Here is a 25,648-nt window from a genome sequence, read left to right on the forward strand (position 1 = left end):
CGTTTGCCCCCCACTTTAGCATGGTTGCACCCCCCTCTCGCCCCCCCACTTCCCCGTCCAAAAGCAGCCACGCTCCCAACACCGCCTGCTTTGTCCGCAGGAGTCCGGGGCATGGCGCTCTTCTTCTACTCCCACGCCTGCAACCGGATTTGCAAGAGTATGGGTCTCACTCCCTTCGACCTCTCCCCGCGAGAGCAGGACGCAGTGGACCAGAGCACCAAGCTGCTGGTGGGTGCCCGTGGGAGCCTCGGGGGCTGCGGGCGCTTCTGCTGCCCGGCCAGTACGCCCGCCTCACTGTGCCCGCGGCCCCGACCTGCGGTGCTTAATGGAAGAGCATCAGGACCGGAGGGGTCTCAGTTCCATCTGGGCTCCTCATCCCTCCCAGATCAGTGCACAGAGCCCTGAGTGTCCCACGAGTAGCGTAATGGGGTCTGCTTGATTTGGGCCCATTTTTCACCAGAGTGAGGAGACCAGGTGAGTAGAGCTTGGGAGAGAGATGTGTGGTTGTGCGTGTGCGTGAGGTTGTGTTTGTCAACAAATACCCGGACTGGACGGAGCCTGGCTGTTGAGGGCGTGCCCACGCCATGCCCCCGCTCGGCCCAGATACAAGAACGTTGGCAAAGACCACGTGGGATTCCGAACGTGTGGTCACATGCGTGCCCCAGCTCAGGGCCGAAGTGTGGTCCGCGCTTTGGGGAATGTTGGCTGGCCGGCGCCCAGATGCCCCTTTGGGTTAATCCTCACTGGTTATTTTTAGCTTTTCCACCAGAACCTAAACAGGCATGGGTAGGAGCCTGGCGCCTCAGAGCTCCTCATTCCCAGCGGATGTCTCTGTGACATGAACGTCCCTGTTACTTCTCCAGCAATCAGCCAAGACCATCTTGAGGGGGACAGAGGAAAAGTGTGGGAGCCCCCTAGTGAGGACCCTCTCTGGGAGCCGGCCACCCCTGCTCCTCCGCCTGTCAGAGAACTCTGGAGACGAGAACATGAGCGACGTGACCTTCGACTCCCTCTCTTCCTCCCCATCTTCAGCCACGCCTCACAGCCAGAAACTGGACCACCTCCGTGAGTGAGGGTTGGCCCTGGTCCTTGTGATTGGAGGGGCAGGTGCCAGGTCTACAGAGCTAAAACAGAGTTTGTTTGTTTTAATGTTTTATTGATTTTAGAGAAAGAGGAAGGGAGAGGGAGAGATAGAAGTGTCAATGATGAGAGAGAATCATTGATCAGCCGCCCCCTCACGCTCCACACTGGGGATCGAGCCCGCAACCCGGGCCTGTGCCCTGACGAAGTCCAACTGGGACCTCCTGGTTCATAGGCTGACGCTCAACCGCTGAGCAGCGCCGGCCGAGCCCGAGGAAATACCGCAGGCCCTGTGGGCACACCGTCTGCACTCGCCGCCTGAGCAGGGCAGATGCGGCTGAAGCACACGGGCGGCTGGTGTGCCCACACCCCTGCTGTGGACATCCACGTTTCAATTCCCCGTGGTTTTCACATGTCAGAAGACATTACTCTTTCATTATCTTCCACCATTTAAGAAGGAAAAAACCATTCTTAAAGAAACCATATAAAAACAGGAGACAGCCTGGCTGGCGACGCTCAGTGGTTGATCTTTGACCTATGAACCAGGAGGTCATGGTTTGATTCCTGGTCAGGGCACATGCCTGGGCAGGGGGCTCAATCCCCAGTGTGGGGGTGTGCCGGAGGAAACTGACCAATGATTCTCTCTCATCACTGATGTTCCTATTGCTCTCTCCCTCTGCCTTCCTCTCTGAAGTCAATAATATATATTTAACAAAGAAAAAACAGGAGGCAAGGCAGGTGTGGCTCAGGGCAGCTCGAGGCAGGAGACAGACTGGGGCCATGTGGGGTCCCACTGCGCACCCCGGGAAGGCAGGCCAAGTCTGCACGTGGGCCTTGTCCGGGTTGGCGATGGAAGCCAGGGGCGTTTGACCCCCACGTGAGCACGGTTATGTCCACCCGTCACAGAGCCCACAGCCGTTCAGGCCCGGCGCTCTTCTTTGTGCCCAGATGTACAAATGGCCCTTCTCCCTTCACAGCTGCACCCGTGAGGGCCTCCGTGGCCACGCACGCCTGCTCACAAACATGTTGCTTTATGACAACCCCGATTAAGACACCTGCTCGGGGCCCACAGCTGGCGAGACTTGGAGAAAGTTCTCGAGGAGGAAAGAGAACTGTAGCCCCAATTTTTCTCACTCCTTTTGCATCTTTACAATCGTAAAACGAGGCTCCCCAGCGCAGTCAGCTCTGGGCCGTAGGTGGGTCGTGGGAACTTCCCAGCAGTGGACCCAGCGCATCGTCTGTCTGCTCTCTCCTGCCCAGATTGGCCTGTCTTCAGCGACTTGGACAGCGTGGCTCCCCAAGATCACGACCATCCGGACAACCACCGGGTGAGGAGAGGGACGAGGAGCAGGCGGGGCGGAGTCCCCGTGGGAACCGAGGGTGATGCTCAGGGTCCGAGGTGGGCAGCCCAGGTCTGCTCTGCAGAGTGGGTGGGGGACAGGTAACTCCCAGCCTCCCGCCCACAGCAGCAGTGTTTTTCGGAAACAGCTGGGTCCTCCCCTCCATGAAGTGGTTACAGCGGGAATCCAGGTCAGCAACAGTGACCGCTGCGGCTCAGCCCTAAGCTGGTCTGGCCCCGTGGTGTGGACAGCTGTGCTGGGGGGGGGGGCGGGCCCCCCTCACCGCACGGTCAGCTGGGACGCTCTCAGTTGGATAATGGAACAGGTTCTTGCAGCTCTGGTGGCTCAGTGGTAAGGAACTGGAAGCGTCATATTTGCATTCAGGCAAACATATCCCGGTGTCAGATTTAAAATTCACAGGGATTGTTAAAGCAGACTTTGTAGATTTGTCCCACTCACCCAGATCGCCATTGCACCCTCAGGTGGCTCCAGAGGTTCAAGTTTACTCTTGGCTGCTTTTCAGAACTCTTGAGGGAAGAGAAAAGGAATAGCTGACACATACGGAATCGTCACCGAGGGCAGACGCTGTGTGAGGACTTGGTAGATGCTTCCAGTCCGTCCCTTTAACAGCCGTTAGCACGGCGACATGCCTCGCTCCCTCGGCCCTCAGCCACCTGCTCCTGCCCCATGACCACTGCTGGGCAGGACTCGGAGGGTCCCTGCCTCAGGCAGGAGGCACCGAGAGGTTGGGCCACTTGCTCCTGGTCCCTCGGCGTAGGAGCCAGTGCTCAGACTCGCCCTCTGCTGCTGCCCTTGGCCTGCGCTCTCCATCTCGGGTGGGTAGTCCCCCCATTCCTCAGACGACGACACCTCGGTCTGGAGAGGTTGGCCGCCTCACCCCGGCCCCAGAGCTGGGGTTTGCCGGCGGCTCTGATGTTCAGCTCGGTCTTGATTCTCGAGGGAGGGGCAGGGGGTGCAAGGAGCAGGCTGCCCGGAGCGTGAGTGTAGCCTGCGGTCCGTGCTCAAAGTAGCCTTCACGCCACGCCCTGAGCTCTTCAGTTTGGTGGTCTGTAAGTAACGCCTCAGTTTTAAAAATCGGGAAAAACACGCCCAGCGTTCAGCCATTGAGCTCACACAGAGTAGAGGCTTTGGGGCGGCTGGCAGGGAGGCGGCAGGCTCCCGCGTGGAGGGGTCCCAGCCAGGCCAGGCCAGGACCCCATGGTGTGTGCTTACGTGGCTCCGGCCTGTTCAGGGGAGTGAGACAAGCTTCACGTTTAAGCTAGTGATGCCAGGCTTCTTTTCAAAGGGTATTTACAGAGTAAACGAGATGTTTTTCTACAGGAAACCACACAGGGCGTGTGAGGTCCTGAAGCGGCTCATCTGGAGGAGGAAGAGCATGGGGGGGGGGGGCGGGGGCGCACAGGGGTCTAAAGGTTAAGCAGTGTTTTAGTTCCTTTTACAAATAGCAGTCTAGCCCTACCCAGTTTGCCCAGTGGTTATAGCACTGGCCCTCAGTTCCAGTCAAGGGCATGCACCTCGGTTGCAGGCTTGATCCCCAGCCCCAGTGGGGGCACGTGCGGGAGGCAGCCAGTCGATGTGTCTCTCACATCGATGTTTCTCCCTTTCTGTCTCTCCCCCTCCCTTCCACGCTCTAAAATCAATAGAAAAATATCCTCAGGTTAGGATTAACGAAAGTAAATAATTAAATAAAAATGCAAGACCCAGAGTCACTAAGGCCGCCTGTTGAGGTGACAGAGCCGGGACGGGGGGAGGTGTTCACCTTGGCCTCGGTTCCTATCGTGTGTTTGAAATACTCCTCAGTGAGGAAGGGAAGTAATGAAAGTGAGCTGAATAGTGGTGCAGAACTCAGATAAATCATGGTGGTTTTAGCGGTTGTACATTACACCAGATCCCTTTCTGAACAGATCTCAGATCTAGAACAAAAAGTAAATAGACCCAGGTGACTGCGGTTTGGGCGGAGGGCTCAGTTGCAGTAATACGGTCCCTGCGCTGCGTTTCATCTGTGGCTTAGAACCCTTAACCAGCCTTTGTGAAATGGAGGAGCCACGCTTAACACGGGCGCTTGCTGTGATTCCCGCTGACGTGGGTGCTGTAGCGAGTCCCCGTAACCAAGGAGACGGGGCAGGCAGCTGTCCCAGGTCACCGCCGGCGAGTCAGTCACATTGGAGCCGAGCCGTCTAGCTCAGAGCCGGGTCCTCACCGCTGCTTTCCCTGCTCTGTGCTCACGCAGCCAGCAGGGCAGGAGGAGGGTGTTACGTGTGATGATGGGAAATGGAGAGCAAGTGGCCGGGGTGTCCAGAGGTCACCTCCAGGCACTCAAAGGACCACTGAGATCCTCGGGCATCTTCTCCCCACAGGACTCCGAGAACAGCGGGGACAGCGGGTACCCCAGTGAGAAGCGGGGTGAGCTGGATGACCCAGAGCCCCGAGAACGTGTAAGGAACCCCTGGGGAACAGGACCCGTTTTCTGTTCCCTCGTTGTCTGGGAGGTAGCAAGTGGGTCATGAGACGTGATGGATACATCACAGAGAAGCTCATTTCAGGAAAAGATGGATGCAGGGCACGAGACAGAACAGGCTGACGGGGACCAGTGAGTGCAGGAAGGAGCCCAGGCGGGGGTAGGCACAGGATTGGAGGTGGCTGAGCAGGGAGGATGCTGGGTAAGAGGCTGGCCCGGCGCCGGGCACTGGGCGTGCTGGAGGGCCAGGGGACAGGCCTCGAGGCCGCGCCCACGGCTTCCGGCGAGGGCGGCCTGGCAGGGGCACAGCGTCCGAGCCTCACGTGCCTGAGTCCGGCAGCGGGGCGGCCTCCCGGCCTCCGGTCCAGCCCTGTCACTGCGGGAAGGCCTGGCCCGTTGTCCGGCATCCCGCTGTCCGTGAGAGGAAGGCTGCGGCTCTCCGGCACCGGGTCCTGCCTGTCCCCAGCGCCCTCCCCGCCGGCAGGCGGGGCTCCAGCTTCCCCCGGGCCCGGGCGCCCCGAGAGGAGCCCCTCGGGAGGAGGGTCTGGGCCACCCCGGCGGGGGGAGAGCCGCTCTGGAACTCTCTCTCTGCGTCCACCAGGGCCAGTCGAACGGCGGCAGCCAGAGGTCCGAGTCGGACGAGGACAGCCTGGGCAGCTGCGGACGGGTGAGCCCGAGGAGCCCTGGGCACGGCTGCGTGCTTGCCTTTCCCGGGCTCCTGTGCCCCGCTCACGCCTCCTGAGGGACGTGCTGCACCGAAGCCAGGCTCCTTGCACATACTCTCCGAGCCCCTGCCCTGGGCAGACGGTGGGGCCTTCCCTCCGAGCCCCTGCCCTGGGCGGACGATGGGGCCTTCCCTCTGAGCCCCTGCCCTGGGCGGACGGTGGGGGCCTTCCCTCTGAGCCCCTGCCCTGGGCGGGGTGATGGGGGCCCTTCCCTCTGAGCCCCTGCCCTGGGCGGACGGTGGGGCCTTCCCTCTGAGCCCCTGCCCTGGGCGGGGTGATGGGGGCCCTTCCCTCCGAGCCCCTGCCCTGGGCGGACGGTGGGGCCTTCCCTCTGAGCCCCTGCCCTGGGCGGGGTGATGGGGGCCCTTCCCTCCGAGCCCCTGCCCTGGGCGGACGGTGGGGCCTTCCCTCTGAGCCCCTGCCCTGGGCGGACGGTGGGACCTTCCCTCTGAGCCCCTGCCCTGGGCGGACGATGGGACCTTCCCTCTGAGCCCCTGCCCTGGGCGGACGGTGGGACCTTCCCTCTGAGCCCCTGCCCTGGGCGGACGATGGGGGACTTCCCTCTGAGCCCCTGCCCTGGGCGGACGATGGGGCCTTCCCTCTGAGCCCCTGCCCTGGGCGGGGCGGTGGGACCTTCCCTCTGAGCCCCTGCCCTGGGCGGACGGTGGGGCCTTCCCTCTGAGCCCCTGCCCTGGGCGGACGGTGGGACCTTCCCTCTGAGCCCCTGCCCTGGGCGGACGGTGGGACCTTCCCTCTGAGCCCCTGCCCTGGGCGGACGATGGGGGACTTCCCTCTGAGCCCCTGCCCTGGGCGGACGATGGGGGACTTCCCTCTGAGCCCCTGCCCTGGGCGGACGATGGGGCCCTTCCCTCTGAGCCCCTGCCCTGGGCGGACGATGGGGGACTTCCCTCTGAGCCCCTGCCCTGGGCGGACGATGGGGGACTTCCCTCTGAGCCCCTGCCCTGGGCGGGGCGGTGGGGGACTTCGGGGAGGATTGGCGATGCCAGGGTCCCTGACCTGGAGGGGATCAAACCGCCACAGCTCTCTGTTCAAGTCCCGCCCATGTGGCGCTCGTGACATTAATTAACTTCCTCCTGACAACACCCCGGGAGACAGGCTAATGGTGCTCGCCCCGTTTTAGGATGAGGAAACAGGTCTTACTCGCTTCCCAGCTTACTGGCCACCTGAGGTGGTCCTCACCCTCCGGGGCGGGGGAGGGGCCGCCTGCAGGCACCGGTGCTCCTCTCTAGCTGACGGTGCTCCTCTCTAGCTGACGGTGCCCCTCTCTAGCTGACGGTGCCCCTCTCTAGCTGACGGTAAAGGTGCTCCTCTCTAGCTGACGGTGCTCCTCTCTAGCTGACGGTGCTCCTCTCTAGCTGACGGTGCTCCTCTCTAGCTGACGGTGCCCCTCTCTAGCTGACGGTGCTCCTCTCTAGCTGACGGTAAAGGTGCTCCTCTCTAGCTGACGGTGCTCCTCTCTAGCTGACGGTGCTCCTCTCTAGCTGACGGTGCTCCTCTCTAGCTGACGGTAAAGGTGCTCCTCTCTAGCTGACGGTGCTCCTCTCTAGCTGACGGTGCTCCTCTCTAGCTGACGGTAAAGGTGCTCCTCTCTAGCTGACGATGCTCCTCTCTAGCTGACGGTGCCCCTCTCTAGCTGACGGTAAAGGTGCCCCTCTCTAGCTGACGGTGCTCCTCTCTAGCTGACGGTAAAGGTGCTCCTCTCTAGCTGACGGTGCTCCTCTCTAGCTGACGGTGCTCCTCTCTAGCTGACGGTGCTCCTCTCTAGCTGACGGTAAAGGTGCTCCTCTCTAGCTGACGGTGCTCCTCTCTAGCTGACGGTGCCCCTCTCTAGCTGACGGTGCTCCTCTCTAGCTGACGGTAAAGGTGCTCCTCTCTAGCTGACGGTGCTCCTCTCTAGCTGACGGTGCTCCTCTCTAGCTGACGGTAAAGGTGCTCCTCTCTAGCTGACGGTGCTCCTCTCTAGCTGACGGTAAAGGTGCTCCTCTCTAGCTGACGGTAAAGGTGCTCCTCTCTAGCTGACGGTGCTCCTCTCTAGCTGACGGTAAAGGTGCTCCTCTCTAGCTGACGGTGCTCCTCTCTAGCTGACGGTGCTCCTCTCTAGCTGACGGTAAAGGTGCTCCTCTCTAGCTGACGGTGCTCCTCTCTAGCTGACGGTGCCCCTCTCTAGCTGACGGTAAAGGTGCCCCTCTCTAGCTGACGGTGCTCCTCTCTAGCTGACGGTGCTCCTCTCTAGCTGACGGTAAAGGTGCTCCTCTCTAGCTGACGGTGCTCCTCTCTAGCTGACGGTGCTCCTCTCTAGCTGACGATGCTCCTCTCTAGCTGACGGTGCCCCTCTCTAGCTGACGGTAAAGGTGCTCCTCTCTAGCTGACGGTGCTCCTCTCTAGCTGACGGTGCTCCTCTCTAGCTGACGGTGCTCCTCTCTAGTTGACGGTAAAGGTGCTCCTCTCTAGCTGACGGTGCTCCTCTCTAGCTGACGATGCTCCTCTCTAGCTGACGGTGCCCCTCTCTAGCTGACGGTAAAGGTGCTCCTCTCTAGCTGACGGTGCTCCTCTCTAGCTGACGGTAAAGGTGCTCCTCTCTAGCTGACGGTGCTCCTCTCTAGCTGACGGTGCTCCTCTCTAGCTGACGGTAAAGGTGCTCCTCTCTAGCTGACGGTGCTCCTCTCTAGCTGACGGTGCTCCTCTCTAGCTGACGGTGCTCCTCTCTAGCTGACGGTGCCCCTCTCTAGCTGACGGTGCTCCTCTCTAGCTGACGGTAAAGGTGCTCCTCTCTAGCTGACGGTGCTCCTCTCTAGCTGACGGTGCTCCTCTCTAGCTGACGGTGCTCCTCTCTAGCTGACGGTAAAGGTGCTCCTCTCTAGCTGACGGTGCTCCTCTCTAGCTGACGGTGCTCCTCTCTAGCTGACGGTAAAGGTGCTCCTCTCTAGCTGACGATGCTCCTCTCTAGCTGACGGTGCCCCTCTCTAGCTGACGGTGCTCCTCTCTAGCTGACGGTGCTCCTCTCTAGCTGACGGTAAAGGTGCCCCTCTCTAGCTGACGGTGCTCCTCTCTAGCTGACGGTGCCCCTCTCTAGCTGACGGTAAAGGTGCCCCTCTCTAGCTGACCGTGCTCCTCTCTAGCTGACGGTGCTCCTCTCTAGCTGACGGTAAAGGTGCCCCTCTCTAGCTGACGGTGCTCCGGTGCTCCTCTCTAGCTGACGGTGCTCCTCTCTAGCTGACGGTAATGGTCCCTCTCTAGCTGACGGTAAAGGTGCTCCTCTCTATCTGACGGTGCTCCTCTCTAGCTGACGGTGCTCCTCTCTAGCTGACGGTAAAGGTGCACCTCTCTAGCTGACGGTGGTGCTCCTCTCTAGCTGACGGTGCTCCTCTCTAGCTGACGGTAAAGGTGCTCCTCTCTAGCTGACGGTGCTCCTCTCTAGCTGACGGTGCTCCTCTCTAGCTGACGGTGCTCCTCTCTAGCTGACGGTGCCCCTCTCTAGCTGACGGTGCTCCTCTCTAGCTGACGGTAAAGGTGCTCCTCTCTAGCTGACGGTGCTCCTCTCTAGCTGACGGTGCTCCTCTCTAGCTGACGGTGCTCCTCTCTAGCTGACGGTAAAGGTGCTCCTCTCTAGCTGACGGTGCTCCTCTCTAGCTGACGGTGCTCCTCTCTAGCTGACGGTAAAGGTGCTCCTCTCTAGCTGACGATGCTCCTCTCTAGCTGACGGTGCCCTCTCTAGCTGACGGTAAAGGTGCCCCCTCTCTAGCTGACGGTGCTCCTCTCTAGCTGACGGTAAAGGTGCTCCTCTCTAGCTGACGGTGCTCCTCTCTAGCTGACAGTGCTCCTCTCTAGCTGACGGTGCTCCTCTCTAGCTGACGGTGCTCCTCTCTAGCTGACGGTGCTCCTCTCTAGCTGACGGTGCTCCTCTCTAGCTGACGGTAAAGGTGCTCCTCTCTAGCTGACGGTGCTCCTCTCTAGCTGACGGTGCCCTCTCTAGCTGACGGTAAAGGTGCCCCTCTCTAGCTGACGGTGGCCTCTCTAGCTGACGGTAAAGGTGCTCCTCTCTAGCTGACGGTGCTCCTCTCTAGCTGACGGTGCTCCTCTCTAGCTGGACGGTGCTCCTCTCTAGCTGACAGTAAAGGTGCTCCTATCTAGCTGACGGTGCTCCTCTCTAGCTGACGTGGCTCCTCTCTAGCCTGACGGTAAAGGTGCTCCTCTCTAGCTGACGGTGCTCCTCTCTAGCTGACGGTGCTCCTCTCTAGCTGACGGTAAAGGTGCTCCTCTCTAGCTGACGGTGCTCCTCTCTAGCTGACGGTGCTCCTCTCTAGCTGACGGTGCTCCTCTCTAGCTGACGGTGCCCCTCTCTAGCTGACGGTGCTCCTCTCTAGCTGACGGTAAAGGTGCTCCTCTCTAGCTGACGGTGCTCCTCTCTAGCTGACGGTGCCCCTCTCTAACTGACGGTGCCCCTCTCTAGCTGACGGTGCTCCTCTCTAGCTGACGGTGCTCCTCTCTAGCTGACGGTGCCCCTCTCTAGCTGACGGTGCTCCTCTCTAGCTGACGGTGCTCCTCTCTAGCTGACGGTAAAGGTGCTCCTCTCTAGCTGACGGTGCTCCTCTCTAGCTGACGGTGCCCCTCTCTAGCTGACGGTGCTCCTCTCTAGCTGACGGTGCTCCTCTCTAGCTGACGGTGCCCCTCTCTAGCTGACGGTGCTCCTCTCTAGCTGACGGTAAAGGTGCTCCTCTCTAGCTGACGGTGCTCCTCTCTAGCTGACGGTAAAGGTGCTCCTCTCTAGCTGACGGTGCTCCTCTCTAGCTGACGGTAAAGGTGCTCCTCTCTAGCTGACGGTGCTCCTCTCTAGCTGACGGTGCTCCTCTCTAGCTGACGGTAAAGGTGCTCCTCTCTAGCTGACGGTGCTCCTCTCTAGCTGACGGTGCTCCTCTCTAGCTGACGGTGCTCCTCTCTAGCTGACGGTAAAGGTGCTCCTCTCTAGCTGACGGTGCTCCTCTCTAGCTGACGGTGCTCCTCTCTAGCTGACGGTGCCCCTCTCTAGCTGACGGTGCTCCTCTCTAGCTGACGGTGCCCCTCTCTAGCTGACGGCGCTCCTCTCTAGCTGACGGTGCTCCTCTCTAGCTGACGGTGCTCCTCTCTAGCTGACGGTAAAGGTGCTCCTCTCTAGCTGACGGTGCTCCTCTCTAGCTGACGGTGCCCCTCTCTAGCTGACGGTGCTCCTCTCTAGCTGACGGTGCTCCTCTCTAGCTGACGGTGCTCCTCTCTAGCTGACGGTAAAGGTGCTCCTCTCTAGCTGACGGTGCTCCTCTCTAGCTGACGGTGCTCCTCTCTAGCTGACGATGCTCCTCTCTAGCTGACGGTGCTCCTCTCTAGCTGACGATGCTCCTCTCTAGCTGACGGTGCTCCTCTCTAGCTGACGGTGCTCCTCTCTAGCTGACGGTGCTCCTCTCTAGCTGACGGTGCTCCTCTCTAGCTGACGGTAAAGGTGCTCCTCTCTAGCTGACGGTGCTCCTCTCTAGCTGACGGTGCTCCTCTCTAGCTGACCGTAAAGGTGCTCCTCTCTAGCTGACGGTAAAGGTGCTCCTCTCTAGCTGACGGTGCTCCTCTCTAGCTGACGGTGCTCCTCTCTAGCTGACGGTAAAGGTGCTCCTCTCTAGCTGACGGTGCTCCTCTCTAGCTGACGGTAAAGGTGCTCCTCTCTAGCTGACGGTAAAGGTGCTCCTCTCTAGCTGACGATGCTCCTCTCTAGCTGACGGTGCTCCCTCTCTAGCTGACGGTAAAGGTGCCCCTCCTAGCTGACGGGTGCTCCTCTCTAGCTGACGGTAAAACGGTGCTCCTCTCTAGCTGACGGTGCTCCTCTCTAGCTGACGGTGCTCCTCTCTAGCTGACGGGGCTCCTCTCTAGCTGACGGTAAAGGTGCTCCTCTCTAGCTGACGGTGCTCCTCTCTAGCTGACGTAAAAGGTGTGCTCCTCTCTAGCTGACGGTAAAGGTGCTCCTCTCTAGCTGACGGTGCTCCTCTCTAGCTGACGGTGCTCCTCTCTAGCTGACGGTGCTCCTCTCTAGCTGACTGGTAAAGGTGCTCCTCTCTAGCTGACGGTGCTCCTCTCTAGCTGACGGTGCTCCTCTCTAGCTGACGGTAAAGGTGCTCCTCTCTAGCTGACGGTGCTCCTCTCTAGCAGACGGTGCTCCTCTCTAGCTGACGGTAAAGGTGCTCCTCTCTAGCTGACGGTGCTCCCTCTCTAGCCTGACGGTGCTCCTCTCTAGCTGATGGAAGGTGCTCCTCTCTAGCTGACGGTGCTCCCTCTCTAGCTGACGGTGCTCCCTCTCTAGCTGACGGTAAAGGTGCTCCTCTCTAGCTGACGGTGCTCCTCTCTAGCTGACGGTGCTCCTCTCTAGCTGACGGTGCTCCCTCTCTAGCTGACGGTGCTCCTCTCTAGCTGACGGTGTCCTCTCTAGCTGACGGTGCCCCTCTCTAGCTGACGGTGCTCCTCTCTAGCTGACGGTAAAGGTGCTCCTCTCTAGCTGACGGTGCTCCTCTCTAGCTGACGATGCTCCTCTCTAGCTGACGGTGCCCCTCTCTAGCTGACGGTAAAGGTGCCCTCTCTAGCTGACGGTGCTCCTCTCTAGCTGACGGTAAAGGTGCTCCTCTCTAGCTGACGGTGCTCCTCTCTAGCTGACGGTGCTCCTCTCTAGCTGACGGTAAAGGTGCTCCTCTCTAGCTGACGGTGCTCCTCTCTAGCTGACGGTGCTCCTCTCTAGCTGACGGTGCTCCTCTCTAGCTGACGGTGCCCCTCTCTAGCTGACGGTGCTCCTCTCTAGCTGACGGTGCTCCTCTCTAGCTGACGGTGCTCCTCTCTAGCTGACGGTGCTCCTCTCTAGCTGACGGTGCTCCTCTCTAGCTGACGGTGCTCCTCTCTAGCTGACGGTGCTCCTCTCTAGCTGACGGTGCTCCTCTCTAGCTGACGGTGCTCCTCTCTAGCTGACGGTGCTCCTCTCTAGCTGACGGTGCTCCTCTCTAGCTGACGGTGCTCCCTCTCTAGCTGACGGTGCTCCTCTCTAGCTGACGGTGCTCCTCTCTAGCTGACGGTGCCCCTCTCTAGCTGACGGTGCTCCTCTCTAGCTGACGGTGCTCCTCTCTAGCTGACGGTGCCCCTCTCTAGCTGACGGTGCTCCTCTCTAGCTGACGGTGCTCCTCTCTAGCTGACGATGCTCCTCTCTAGCTGACGGTAAAGGTGCTCCTCTCTAGCTGACGGTGCCCCTCTCTAGCTGACGGTGCCCCTCTCTAGCTGACGGTGCTCCTCTCTAGCTGACGGTGCCCCTCTCTAGCTGACGGTAAAGGTGCTCCTCTCTAGCTGACGGTGCTCCTCTCTAGCTGACGGTGCTCCTCTCTAGCTGACGGTAAAGGTGCTCCTCTCTAGCTGACGGTGCTCCTCTCTAGCTGACGGTGCTCCTCTCTAGCTGACGGTAAAGGTGCTCCTCTCTAGCTGACGGTGCTCCTCTCTAGCTGACGGTGCTCCTCTCTAGCTGACGGTAAAGGTGCTCCTCTCTAGCTGACGGTGCTCCTCTCTAGCTGACGGTGCCCCTCTCTAGCTGACGGTGCTCCTCTCTAGCTGACGGTGCTCCTCTCTAGCTGACGGTGCCCCTCTCTAGCTGACGGTAAAGGTGCTCCTCTCTAGCTGACGGTAAAGGTGCTCCTCTCTAGCTGACGGTGCTCCTCTCTAGCTGACGGTAAAGGTGCTCCTCTCTAGCTGACGGTGCTCCTCTCTAGCTGACGGTGCTCCTCTCTAGCTGACGGTGCCCCTCTCTAGCTGACGGTAAAGGTGCTCCTCTCTAGCTGACGGTGCTCCTCTCTAGCTGACGGTGCTCCTCTCTAGCTGACGGTAAAGGTGCTCCTCTCTAGCTGACGGTGCTCCTCTCTAGCTGACGGTAAAGGTGCTCCTCTCTAGCTGACGGTGCCCCTCTCTAGCTGACGGTAAAGGTGCTCCTCTCTAGCTGACGGTGCTCCTCTCTAGCTGACGGTGCCCCTCTCTAGCTGACGGTGCTCCTCTCTAGCTGACGGTGCCCCTCTCTAGCTGACGGTAAAGGTGCTCCTCTCTAGCTGACGGTGCTCCTCTCTAGCTGACGGTGCTCCTCTCTAGCTGACGGTAAAGGTGCTCCTCTCTAGCTGACGGTGCTCCTCTCTAGCTGACGGTAAAGGTGCTCCTCTCTAGCTGACGGTGCTCCTCTCTAGCTGACGGTAAAGGTGCTCCTCTCTAGCTGACGGTGCTCCTCTCTAGCTGACGGTAATGGTGCTCCTCTCTAGCTGACGGTGCTCCTCTCTAGCTGACGGTAAAGGTGCTCCTCTCTAGCTGACGGTGCTCCTCTCTAGCTGATGGTGCTCCTCTCTAGCTGACGGTAAAGGTGCTCCTCTCTAGCTGACGGTAAAGGTGCTCCTCTCTAGCTGACGGTGCTCCTCTCTAGCTGACGGTAATGGTGCTCCTCTCTAGCTGACGGTGCTCCTCTCTAGCTGACGGTAAAGGTGCTCCTCTCTAGCTGACGGTGCTCCTCTCTAGCTGACGGTGCCCCTCTCTAGCTGACGGTGCTCCTCTCTAGCTGACGGTGCTCCTCTCTAGCTGACGGTAAAGGTGCTCCTCTCTAGCTGACGGTGCTCCTCTCTAGCTGACGGTAAAGGTGCTCCTCTCTAGCTGACGGTAAAGGTGCTCCTCTCTAGCTGACGGTGCTCCTCTCTAGCTGACGGTGCTCCTCTCTAGCTGACGGTAAAGGTGCTCCTCTCTAGCTGACGGTGCTCCTCTCTAGCTGACGGTAAAGGTGCTCCTCTCTAGCTGACGGTAAAGGTGCTCCTCTCTAGCTGACGGTAAAGGTGCTCCTCTCTAGCTGACGGTGCTCCTCTCTAGCTGACGGTGCTCCTCTCTAGCTGACGGTAAAGGTGCTCCTCTCTAGCTGACGGTGCTCCTCTCTAGCTGACGGTAAAGGTGCTCCTCTCTAGCTGACGGTAAAGGTGCTCCTCTCTAGCTGACGGTGCTCCTCTCTAGCTGACGGTGCTCCTCTCTAGCTGACGGTAAAGGTGCTCCTCTCTAGCTGACGGTGCTCCTCTCTAGCTGACGGTAAAGGTGCTCCTCTCTAGCTGACGGTAAAGGTGCTCCTCTCTAGCTGACGGTGCCCCTCTCTAGCTGACGGTGCTCCTCTCTAGCTGACGGTGCTCCTCTCTAGCTGACGGTGCTCCTCTCTAGCTGACGGTAAAGGTGCTCCTCTCTAGCTGACGGTAAAGGTGCTCCTCTCTAGCTGACGGTAAAGGTGCTCCTCTCTAGCTGACGGTGCTCCTCTCTAGCTGACGGTGCTCCTCTCTAGCTGACGGTAAAGGTGCTCCTCTCTAGCTGACGGTGCTCCTCTCTAGCTGACGGTGCCCCTCTCTAGCTGACGGTGCCCCTCTCTAGGTGACGGTGCTCCTCTCTAGCTGACGGTGCTCCTCTCTAGCTGACGGTGCTCCTCTCTAGCTGACGGTAAAGGTGCTCCTCTCTAGCTGACGGTAAAGGTGCTCCTCTCTAGCTGACGGTGCTCCTCTCTAGCTGACGGTAAAGGTGCTCCTCTCTAGCTGACGGTGCTCCTCTCTAGCTGACGGTAAAGGTGCTCCTCTCTAGCTGACGGTGCTCCTCTCTAGCTGACGGTGCTCCTCTCTAGCTGACGGTAAAGGTGCTCCTCTCTAGCTGACGGTAAAGGTGCTCCTCTCTAGCTGACGGTGCTCCTCTCTAGCTGACGGTAAGGCCTCTCACCTCCAGCCTCCGCTAGGGAGCCTCTCCCGCCTGAAGGGCCTTCCTGCCCTGCGGGCACACCTCCGCGCCTCCTGCCAGGAGCTCCCTGGCCCCTGCAGGCTCCCCTCCCGCTCCCTCTGGAGCACAGCAGATTCACCACGGGTTCTGGGTTCTTCCCCGGCTGGGTCAGGGCTCAGCCAGGCCCGGGCACGGTTTTCAGCCGTGACACCAGCGTCCTGAGCTGGACCGCCCTCCGCTGCGGGCCACTGTGGCTGTGGCGTGTTTGGCACACACATCTGCCTGGCGCTGCTCTGAAGGAACCTTTCAACCGGGTTATGTTTATTTTTTTATTTTAATTTTTTAAATACATTTTTATTGATTTCAGAGAGGAAGGGAGGGGGAGAGAGAGAGAAACATTAATGATGAGAGGAAATCATTGATTGGCTGCCTCCTGCACGCCCCCAACCGGCAATCAACCGTGACCTGGGCATGTGCCCTGACCAGGATTCGCACCTGTGGTATCGTGGTATCGCACCATACCACGATACCACAGGTGCGAATCCTGGTCAGGGCACATGCCCAGGTCGACGTGGAATCGCTGAGCCACGCTGGTGGGCGAAGCGGGGCTGGTTTAGCTGGGAGACATTCCCGGAGCACCTGGCCGTCCAGAGGGAAGCAGAGGGGTTTGCTGCGGGTCTGCCCTCTGGCTCTGGCCCGTGTGGAGAGCGGGCCAATGGGCCGCGTGGGCTCGCCTCCCCGACCTCGCCCAGATGGACAGGCCAGGGAAGCACCTCTTTGAGCCGCTGGGGTCTGTGCTGCGGGCCTCTGTGTCCCGTTGCTGTCCTCGGCCCTCGGCGCCCACGAGCTGACAGAATTTGAGTGACTAGAAATGGAGCCCTGTTTGTCCAAGAAAATGCGACACCATCAGGGTTTGCTCCCACCTGGCCGGCCAGGCTCACCCCGGGGAGCCGCTGACAGCTGTTGGCGCCCGTCTGTCCCCGGCCCGGCCTCTGGCCCGGAGCCCCGCCATGCCCGGCTCTCTCCCTCCAGGTCTGTGTGGAGAAGTGGAACCTCCTTAACTCCGCCCGCCTCCACCTGCCCAGGCCTTCCGCCGCGGCCCTGGAAGTGCGCAGGCTCAATGCTCTGGACCTTGGCAAGAGCATCGGGAAGTCCATTCTGGGGAAGGTATCGGCGGTGCCTTTGCAGAGCCCTCGCACCAACCGGCGCTCACCTCCGCTCACACTCCCTCCTGGAGGCCGGCTGGGCCCGGGGGTGTGGCCGCCGCCTCCCAGGCCGCCCAGCCAACACCCCGTCTGTTCGGCAGGTCCATCTGGCCATGGTGCGATACCACGAGGGCGGGCGCTTCTGTGAGAAGGACGAGGACTGGGACCGGGAGTCGGCCATCTTCCACTTGGAGCACGCAGCCGACCTGGGCGAGCTGGAGGCCATCGTGGGCCTGGGACTCCTGTACTCGCAGCTGCCGCACCACATCCTGGCCGACGTGGCTCTGAAGGTGAGGGGCCTCACCAGCCCACCTTCCCCCTCTGGGGTCTGAGCATCCGTTAGAGCCAGGCACTGCTAAGTTAGAGTGGTCTCCGCCCGGGGCAGTGAGTGGAAGGTGACGTCCCATTTCCAGGCAGGTACAGCGGGGGTGATGGGAGAAGCAGAAGAGACAGTTGGGAACGAACGGAGGGCCCTGCCTGGGGCCCGGGTCAGCCTGCTTCCTGGGTGCGGGCTCCAGTGGTGCCCTGAGACGCTAGAACAGCCCAGCACATAGTAGGTGCTTAGGATTTGCTTGTGAAATCAATGAATAAAATGATATTTAAGTTAGACCTAAGGGCCAAATGGTGATTAAGAGCAGTTCAGGCTGGCAGATCTGAGGCCTGGAGGCGGTTGGTGCGGCCAGAGCCTGCGGCATGTGGGGTGGCAGAGAGGAGGCTGCGTGGGGTCTGACGCTGCGGGATGTGGGTGTGGGAAGCCCATGAGGTCCGCTCCACTGCCCCTGGCCCCTGGGCGCAGTGAGGGAAGGACCGAGTGCGCAGGTCCCGTCAGGGTCTACAAAACGCGGTCTTTCCCTGGAGAAGCGGAGAAGCCTTGTGGAGCGGGGTCCCAGCGCACTGTTCCCTCCTGTGGATCCTGTGGGCAGGAGCGTGGATGGCCAGGTGGCCGGGTGAGGCTGGGCTCAGCGTGGCCCGGGTCCCAGCCCTCCTCACGGGCCTGGGTGTGGCCTGTGGGGAGGGGCTCAGACCAGAAGAAGGTGGGAAGGCACTCCAAAGTCCGAGATTTATGTGATCAAAACCTTTATTTTCTTTACAATCTTAGTTTGTTGTATAGAATTCCGTAGTGTATTAGTTTCCTGTTGCTGCCATAACAAATGACCACAAACTGGGGGCTTAAACAACAGGCACTTACTCTCTCACCGTTCCGGAGACCAGGAGTCCAGAACTAAAGTGTCGGCCGAGCCCTGGCTGGTGTGGCTCGGTGGACAGAGCATCAGCCTGTGGACTGATGAGTCCCAGGTTTGATTCTGGTCAAGGGCACATGTTCGGGTTGAGGGCTCGGACCAGGCAGGAGACAGCCGATCAGTGATTCTCTCTCATTGATGTTTCTCTCCCTCCCTCTCCTTCCTCTCTGAAATCAATAAAAATATATTTTTAAAAAAGTGTTGGCAGAGCTGTGCTTCCTCCTTCCTGTCTCTCCCAGCTTCTCGTGGGTGCTGGCGTCTGAGCACCTCGGCTTATAGACTCATCACGCCCCTCCGTCTGTGCTCACATGGCCTGCTGTCCATCTTCCTCTCTGTCTCTTCTCCTCTGATAAAGACACCAGTCATGCCCTGGCAGGGTGCTCAGTGCTTAGAGCGTCGGGCCGCGGACTAAAGGGTCCTGGGTTCCATTCCTGGTCAAGGGCACATGCCCCGGTTGCAGGCTCAATCCCCAGTAGGGGGCGTGCAGGAGGCAGCCGATCAATGATTCTCTCTCATCATTGATGTTTCTATCTCTCCATCTCCCTTCCTCTGTGAAATCAATAAAAATATATTTTTAAAAAAGAATGTGGAGCAATTTACAAACAATAATAAAAGTACTCTTTTCTGCCATTTTTTTTCAAATCCTCACCTTGAGGATCTGCTTATTGATTTTAGAGAGAGGGAAAGGGAGGGAGAGAGACAGACAGATAGACATTTTGAGAGAACATTGATTTGTTGCCTTCCATATACACCTCGAGCAGCAACCAAATTCGCAACCTTTCAGTATAAGGACGACGCTCCAACCAGCCGACCCATACCAGCCAGGGCATAAAAATACTCTATTGTAGCCCTGGCCAGTGTGGCTCAGCGGTAGAGCGTCGGCCCAGGCACTGAAGGGTCATGGGTTCAATTCCCAGTCAAAGGCACATACCTGGGTTGCAGGTCGATCCCAGGCCCTAGTTAGGGCATGTGCAAGAGGCAACCAATCGATGTTTCTCTTCTACCGCCTCTTGCCCGCCCGCCCCCCCCCCCCCCCGCGTGTCCCCTTTGCCCTCTGCCCCCCTCCTTCCCTTCTACTCTCTCTGAAAATCAATGGGAAAAAAGTATCCTTGGGTGAGGATTAACAAAAGAACAAATACTCTCTTCCATATATTCAGTTGATTACCACAGGATACTCAACCTTTCAGTGTATGGGAGGACACTCCAACTAACCGAGCCACACTGGCCAGGGCATAAAAAGACTCCATCATTGCCCGGCCGGCATGGCTCAGTGGTTGAGCATCGACCTATGAACCAGGAGGTCAGGGTTCAGTGCCCGGTCAGGGCACATGCCTGGGTTGCAGGCTCAATCCCCCGGGTGGGGCGTGCAGGAGGCAGCGGATCAACGATTCTCATCATTGATGTTTCTTTCTCTCTCTCTCCCCATCTCCTTTCCTCTCTGAAGTCAATAAAATATATACATTTTTTAAAAGACTATTGTAAGTTCGATATAGTCAGGGCATTCTCACAGGACGCTTCGGGACTTATTGTGGAACTTTATATCTGCTACCCACTTATGGTTGCAACTGATGGAGGTGTGACATTCTGACATGTGCAGAAGACACGGTTTATGGTGCATTCACCACACAGTTTCAAAAACCAGTGGTTCTCAGTCAGCCATTCTGCCCTCGCGCTTTCCAGGGGACACTTGGCTATGTCTAGAGACATTTTTGTTTGTCGAAACTCTGGGAATGCAACTGGCACTAGTAGGTGGAGACCAGGGATGCTGCTGAAGACCCTACACGGCACGGGCAGCCCCGAGGCACAGTCATCAGATTCAAGACCATGGATAAAGAGTAGCATGTAGTGGAGTAACTAGGGAGTGATACTTTGTGTTGTTAATCCCCACCTGAAGATACTTTTTCCGTTGCTTTTCAGAGAGAGTGGAAGGGAGGGAGGGAGGGGGAGAGAAAGAGAGAGAAGCATCCATGTGAGAGAGACACATTAACTGGTTGCCTCCTGCAAGCGCCCTGATTAGGGGCGGGGAGCGAACCCTTGACCTGGAATTGATCCCATGACCCTTGGGTGAACAGGCCAACACTCTAACCACTGAACATACTGGCCAGGACTGAATAATCAAAATGTGGTATATCTACACAATGGGATGTTATTTGGCCATAAGAAGAATGCAGCATTAATACCTGCTGCAACATAGATGAACCTCGAATGCTTTATGCCAAGTGGAAGAGGCCAGCCACATGTTATATGATTACATTTTATTAAATGTCCAGAACAGTGAAATCTCTAGAAACAGGTGATAGATGAGCCTGGCCGGTGTGGCTCAGTGGTTGAGCGCCAACCAGGTGGTCACAGTTCGATTCCAAGTAAGGCACATGTCTGGGGTGCTGGCTTGATCCTGATAAGGGGCATGCAGGAGGCAGCCGATCAGTGATTCCCTCTCATCATTGGTGTTTCTATCTCTCTCTCCCTCTCCCTTCCTCTCTGGAAAGAATAAGAGAGAAGAAACAGTGGTTGCCCGGGGCTGGGTAGGGTGGGGCGATTGGAGGTGATGGTGAAGGCGTGTGGTGTTTTGGTGTCTGACGTGGTTACAGTGGTGGTTGCACATTGTGCTGAAACTATTGACTTTTGTGCTTTCACTGGGGGATTATGTGGTGAATTATGTCTCAGTAAAGCTGCTAGAATGTCTTACAGAGTGGGAGCAGCCCTGGCTGGTTTGGCTCAGTGGATAGAGCATTGGACTGCAGGCTGGAAGGTCCCAGGCTCGATTCCGGTTGGGGGCACATGCCCGGGTTGTGGGCTTGATCCCCTGTAGGGGGCGTGCGGGGGGGCAGCCGATCAGTGATTCTCTCTCATCATTGATGTTTCTATCCCTCTTTCCCTCTCCCTTCCTCTCTGAAATCAATAAAAATATATATTTTAAAAATTAAAAAAAACAAAAACAGTGGGAGCAGAGAGCCCTGCCCTGTTGGAGGCAGGATGTGAGTGGCTCCTTGGAAGACAGAGCCGATAGACTCAGCTTCCATCTCTCCCTCCCGATGGGCACCCACGGAGCTCCTGCCGCAGGTGCTCGGCCGCCCCTCCAGTGCAGGCCTCATTCTCTTCCTCTCCCCTCTGGTTGGTATCGGCAGGAGACGGAAGAAAATAAAACCAAAGGATTTGATTACTTACTGAAGGCGGCTGGAGCTGGTGACAGACAGTCCATGATCTTGGTGGCACGAGCTTTTGATACTGGCCAGAACCTCAGCCCAGACAGGTACTGTGGCCGCCACCCGGGGCGGGGGGGGGGGGGGGCGGGGGGGTTGGTGGGAACCGGGTTCCAGATGGGAGCTTCCCCTCCGGTATCGGTACAGACCTGGGTTTCGGGCTCGGCTCCCCACTGCCTTCCAGTCCGTGGCAAGTTACTTTACCTCCGTGGCCTCCGGTTCTTCATTGTGTAAACTGGGATCATCCTAGGATTGTTGTGTGAGGGCTAAATGGGATGTACTTCTCCCTGTGCCTGGCCCAGGGCAGGAGCTACAGGCAGCCAGCTTAGCCGGCAGAGGTAAAGGTTTCCCGAGAGAGTCTGACAGGGTACGCAGCCTCGGGCCGGGGTGGTGTCCCACACTTAGGGTGTGGTGAGTAGAAGTTGCTCTTCCTACTTTTACTTTTCCCTTCTGAGGGGAGGGGGGAGCAAGCCCAGGGTGAGCTCAGGCCCGGAGCAGTTTCCCTGGTGCTAACTCTGCCTTAGCTGCGCTCAGGCTGGTTTGTGCAGGGGGAGGAGGGGCGGGCGGGAGAGCGGGTGGCCCCGCTCCATCTCACCTCCTTGGCTAGACCAGTGAGTCGTCCCAGAAGTCCAGGCTGAGCAGAGGACAGTGGGGGAATTGAACTCGTAAAGCAAGCATGTCAAACTCACAGGCTAACACGGGCCAAATAAACAAGGTGTAAGTTTATGTGGCCACAAAAAAACAAAAGCTTCAATTTTCATAGAAACGTAGGTTTATTTCGATAGAGACATGCTGAATACAAAGGGCTGAAATAAATGAGTCATCGTTAACATAAAATAATAGAACATTTTAATAAAAATGAATATTTTTTCTTGGACATTAACTTACCAGACACTGAATAACTGCACAAAATAAGCGTAACGCAAATAAACCTATTTTTCTTGTTCTCCGAGAGCGAAATATTTCCTGTTGCGCACACCAAACAAGTCAGTCCAAGACTAAAGATGTGGCCATCGGCTGCTATAACACTCGCTGCTGGTATTAGTGGAGAGAAATGGTACACGTAAGGGAAATGGATGCATCACGATTATAGTCATAAGTCATTAGCGAACGTTGTAGTTCGTTATTAATAATTATGTATAAAGGTTATTGTAAAAATTAAGTTATGAAACTTTTATTAAAACGTGTTTTACATACCGTTATATTGGCTGGGCCCCCAAAATTCGTTGTGGGCCGCATGCAGCCCCCAGGCCACGAGTTTGACATGCTTGTCTGTCGTAAAGGGGCCCATTGCTGATGCCCTGGGGTTCTCCTGGGGTTCCTGCTGGGCTCCCCACTGAGTTAATGGAAGTAGGAAGAGCGAGTTCTAATCCCGCGGCTCCTGGAAGGGAGCAGGTGAGCACAGTCATCCTCTAACCCTCCACTTCTTCAGGTCAAGGTTGCATGTCCCTCTCGCTGGGTGTAGAAGGAACGTCAGGGCCGTGGCTCTATCATATCAAGCTCTCAGGCCTGAACCGTCTGGATACGTGGCCTCCTACATATCGTGCAAAAATGTGCCTGCGCTATTGCTCCCTGGTGTTCGGACCGCTCTTTCCCTGCCGATTTTATGTCACTGAGAACGAGAGCCGGTCTCACTGTCGGCGGCCCAGTGTTCCGAGCAGGCCTGCCTCAGTGGCTGTTTGAATGATGAGCCAGCACATCTCTCTGGCCAGACAGGCCGGGATGTGTGGCCCCATTTTATGAATGAGTAAACTAGTCCTGAGAGGTGGGGGGCTTGCCATGGTCACAGAGGGAGCGCGTGCAGAGCGGAGCCCCGGTCTTCCGGCTTCTGCAGTGGCCTGTCACATGGCTTGCTTCTTAGTGGGCTCAGGACTACATACACTGTCACGGAAGGGAGGTGAACAGAATGACACGCATGGCTGTGCGGGTCAGACGCCGGTGTACGTGGTGCCACGAGTGTGACGGGGAAGCCCAGCCTGGCGGGTGCTGGTGCTCTGTGGGTTATGATTGTGCCTTTTTCTCTGACATGATAGTTTTTGGTGTTGATTTGTAAGAATTTTTCAGGTGTTAATGCTATGAACTCTTTGGCATATGAGCTGGCTTAAGATTTTTTTCAGAGATAACTACTACACATGTGGGGGGACAGGGTCACTCAGTGACAGCTGTTTTTGGGCTTAGGGATACATTGATTTTTAATATTTATGTAGTTTAATCTTTAAACTTTTTTTTTATCTAGCTTTTACTATAGTCATTTTTTTATTCTTCTTCCTCATTCCAAGCTGCTCCAGCCTCTTCCATTCAGGGAGCGTTAATTAAGGGCCACTCGGGTAAGGCAGGGCCCCATGGAGGCCCAAATTTCCACCTTCTCAGAAGTTACCCCCAAATAGGGGAAGGAAAGGTCATTGGAAATTCCAACACAGGGTGGGCCCCCTGCCCCTGGGTGTGGCATCTTGGGGTGGAGGTGGGCGGGGAGGGCACTATCAGGCCCTTCCGCTCTTTCTCACTCAAGTTTCGGGCAGGTCTGCTTTGCCCGGCAAGACCAGGGAGGGTCGAGACCAGAGGCGAAAGGGCTGCCATACATTCAGTGGCTTCCAGACAAATGCTAAAACCGCCGTTGGGCAGCTGTGTCACTGATAACTTTGGGAAGAGTTCCCTTTTCCGTAAAATAAAGTGGAGTCACGGTGAGCTCCGAAGGCCGTCCTGGCCGGCGTGTGTTTACCCCCGGCAGCCCCTGCCTTCCTGGGGCCGTCCGTGTCTTCGGGGAAACTGTCCTCGGCGGTGAGTAAACAGACTGAGCCATCGTAAGAAATGGGGTCTCTGAAGAAGAGGCACAGGCGCTGAGGCGCCAGGTGTGGGCAAGGGCAGGAGCAGGTGGGAGCTGGTGTGTCTGGGAACAGAACGCCTGGCATGGGGGAGGTTAGCAGGAGCTAAACCCAGGGCTGAGCCAGGCCAGGGAGCGCCCGGAGGAGAGGCCAGCCAGTCCTGGGCTGTTTTCCGGGGACGGTTCAGGAGACAGAGGCCTGGCCAGCGTGTCTCTGCTCTCTCCCAGCGTGTACAGATGCTCACGGTGAGTGCGTGCGCCCAGAGAGAGAGCTGCCGCCCTGCGTGCTCCGTCTTGTGTGTTGCGATCGGCTTAGGGCCTGCGTGGGTCGGCCATTCAGGCGCTGCAGCAGCGGAGAGAGCTGAGGCCGGAGGGCAGAGCAGAGGGAGCCGCTCCTCCCCTCCCGGGAGCCTGCCGCTGCGGCTGCAAGGCCTCGCGTGAGATAGGCCGCAGATGACCGTTCTCTCACATGATCTGGGGGCCTTGGCGAAGGGGCCCCCCTCACCTCCTCTCACCCAGTCATAGGACAGACTAGGACAAACCGACGGGTGCCAGCCGCTGAGAGGGCTGGCCCCAGGGTGCTGTCGTGCTCACACGGGAAGCCGCCCCGCACCGCTGCTGGAGAGCTGCGGCCGTGCGCCCGCCCTGACGGACAGGGCGCGGCTGCCCTCGGGTGTGACCCTGCGGTGTGGGCGGGCCCCTCGATGTGGTGGCATCTGGTGCTGAGTCAGGATTCCTAGGTGGTGGCCCCTTGGGATCCCGGACTCGTTCCTCCAGCCGCTGGGCCTTCTCCTTCCTGCCCGGTTGCCATGGTAACCTCCCTCTCTTCCTTTTGGTCTGTGCCCAGGTCCCAGGACTGGCCAGAGGCTCTGCACTGGTACAGCGCGGCCCTGGAGAAGACGGACTGTGACGAGGGCGGAGAGTATGACGGGATGCAAGACGAGCCCCGATACGCGCTGCTGGCCAGGGAGGCCGAGATGCTGTTTGCGGGTGGCTTCCGGCTGCAGAAGGACCCGCAGAGATCAGGTAGGGGCGGGCAGACCTGCCCTGGCGGGGGGGGAGGGGGGAGCGGGGGCTGCGGCTCTGCTTCGGATGCCTAAGGGCCTCCATTCTGCCAGGCCGGATCCCGCACAGTGCTGGCTTAGGGGGCTTCGTGGAGCTGGTATGCAGATGAGCATTTTTATTTTCATGGCAATATATCAGGGGCTTGGGGATTAGGGTGGTGTTTTCTTTACTATTAAAAGTCAATTGAACTGACATTTTCCTAACCTAAAACTCACCATTTTAAAATGTTCAAGTTCAGTGCTGTTTAGTCTCCTCACGATGTTGAGCAACCAGCACCACCATCTCAGTCCAGATACCCCAGCACGCCGGAGAGAAAGCCAGTCCTGGGAGCAGTGACCTCCCGCCCCCTCCATTCCTGCAAACCACTGGCCTGCTTTTTGTGTGGATTTACCTGTTCGGGGCATTTCATAAAGAGAGAATCATGCATATGTGGCTTTTGTGTCTGGCTTCCTTCACGGAGCATAATACTTTCAAGGTTCATCCATGTTGTAGCATGTATGAGTACTTCATTCCTTTTCATTGCCTGATAATATTCCATTGTACAAATGGACTATATTCTGCTTGTCCATTCAGCAGTGGACACACACATTAGATTTTTTTCTGTTAATAATAAACATGCTGAACTCCTTACTCTCTTGTTTCACAGGTATGGGGGATGAGGCTAAGTTAAAAAATGTTAAGGGTGTGTAAAAAATTAAGCAATTCTGTAATTCCT

At 57.9% G+C, this 25,648-nt stretch overlaps 1 protein-coding gene across 3 annotated transcripts in view; it reads left to right on the forward strand.

The window, feature by feature from the left end:
* EEF2K (eukaryotic elongation factor 2 kinase) overlaps positions 1–25,648 on the forward strand; it is a 66,994-nt gene that overhangs the window by 38,462 nt on the left and 2,884 nt on the right. For 2 of the 3 annotated variants that reach the window (XM_054714405.1, XM_054714407.1), the window contains 9 exons: positions 101–228; positions 864–1,065; positions 2,341–2,408; positions 4,799–4,876; positions 5,501–5,566; positions 16,431–16,565; positions 16,705–16,893; positions 20,973–21,097; positions 24,716–24,894. In XM_054714405.1, the coding sequence (XP_054570380.1) occupies positions 101–228; positions 864–1,065; positions 2,341–2,408; positions 4,799–4,876; positions 5,501–5,566; positions 16,431–16,565; positions 16,705–16,893; positions 20,973–21,097; positions 24,716–24,894 (1,170 nt within the window). The remainder of the gene's footprint in view (positions 1–100; positions 229–863; positions 1,066–2,340; positions 2,409–4,798; positions 4,877–5,500; positions 5,567–16,430; positions 16,566–16,704; positions 16,894–20,972; positions 21,098–24,715; positions 24,895–25,648) is intronic. The other variant, XM_054714406.1, reaches the window with a different exon arrangement.

This window comes from Eptesicus fuscus, chromosome 4, assembly GCF_027574615.1.
Source record: "Eptesicus fuscus isolate TK198812 chromosome 4, DD_ASM_mEF_20220401, whole genome shotgun sequence".
NCBI classification, from domain to species: Eukaryota; Metazoa; Chordata; class Mammalia; order Chiroptera; family Vespertilionidae; genus Eptesicus; species Eptesicus fuscus.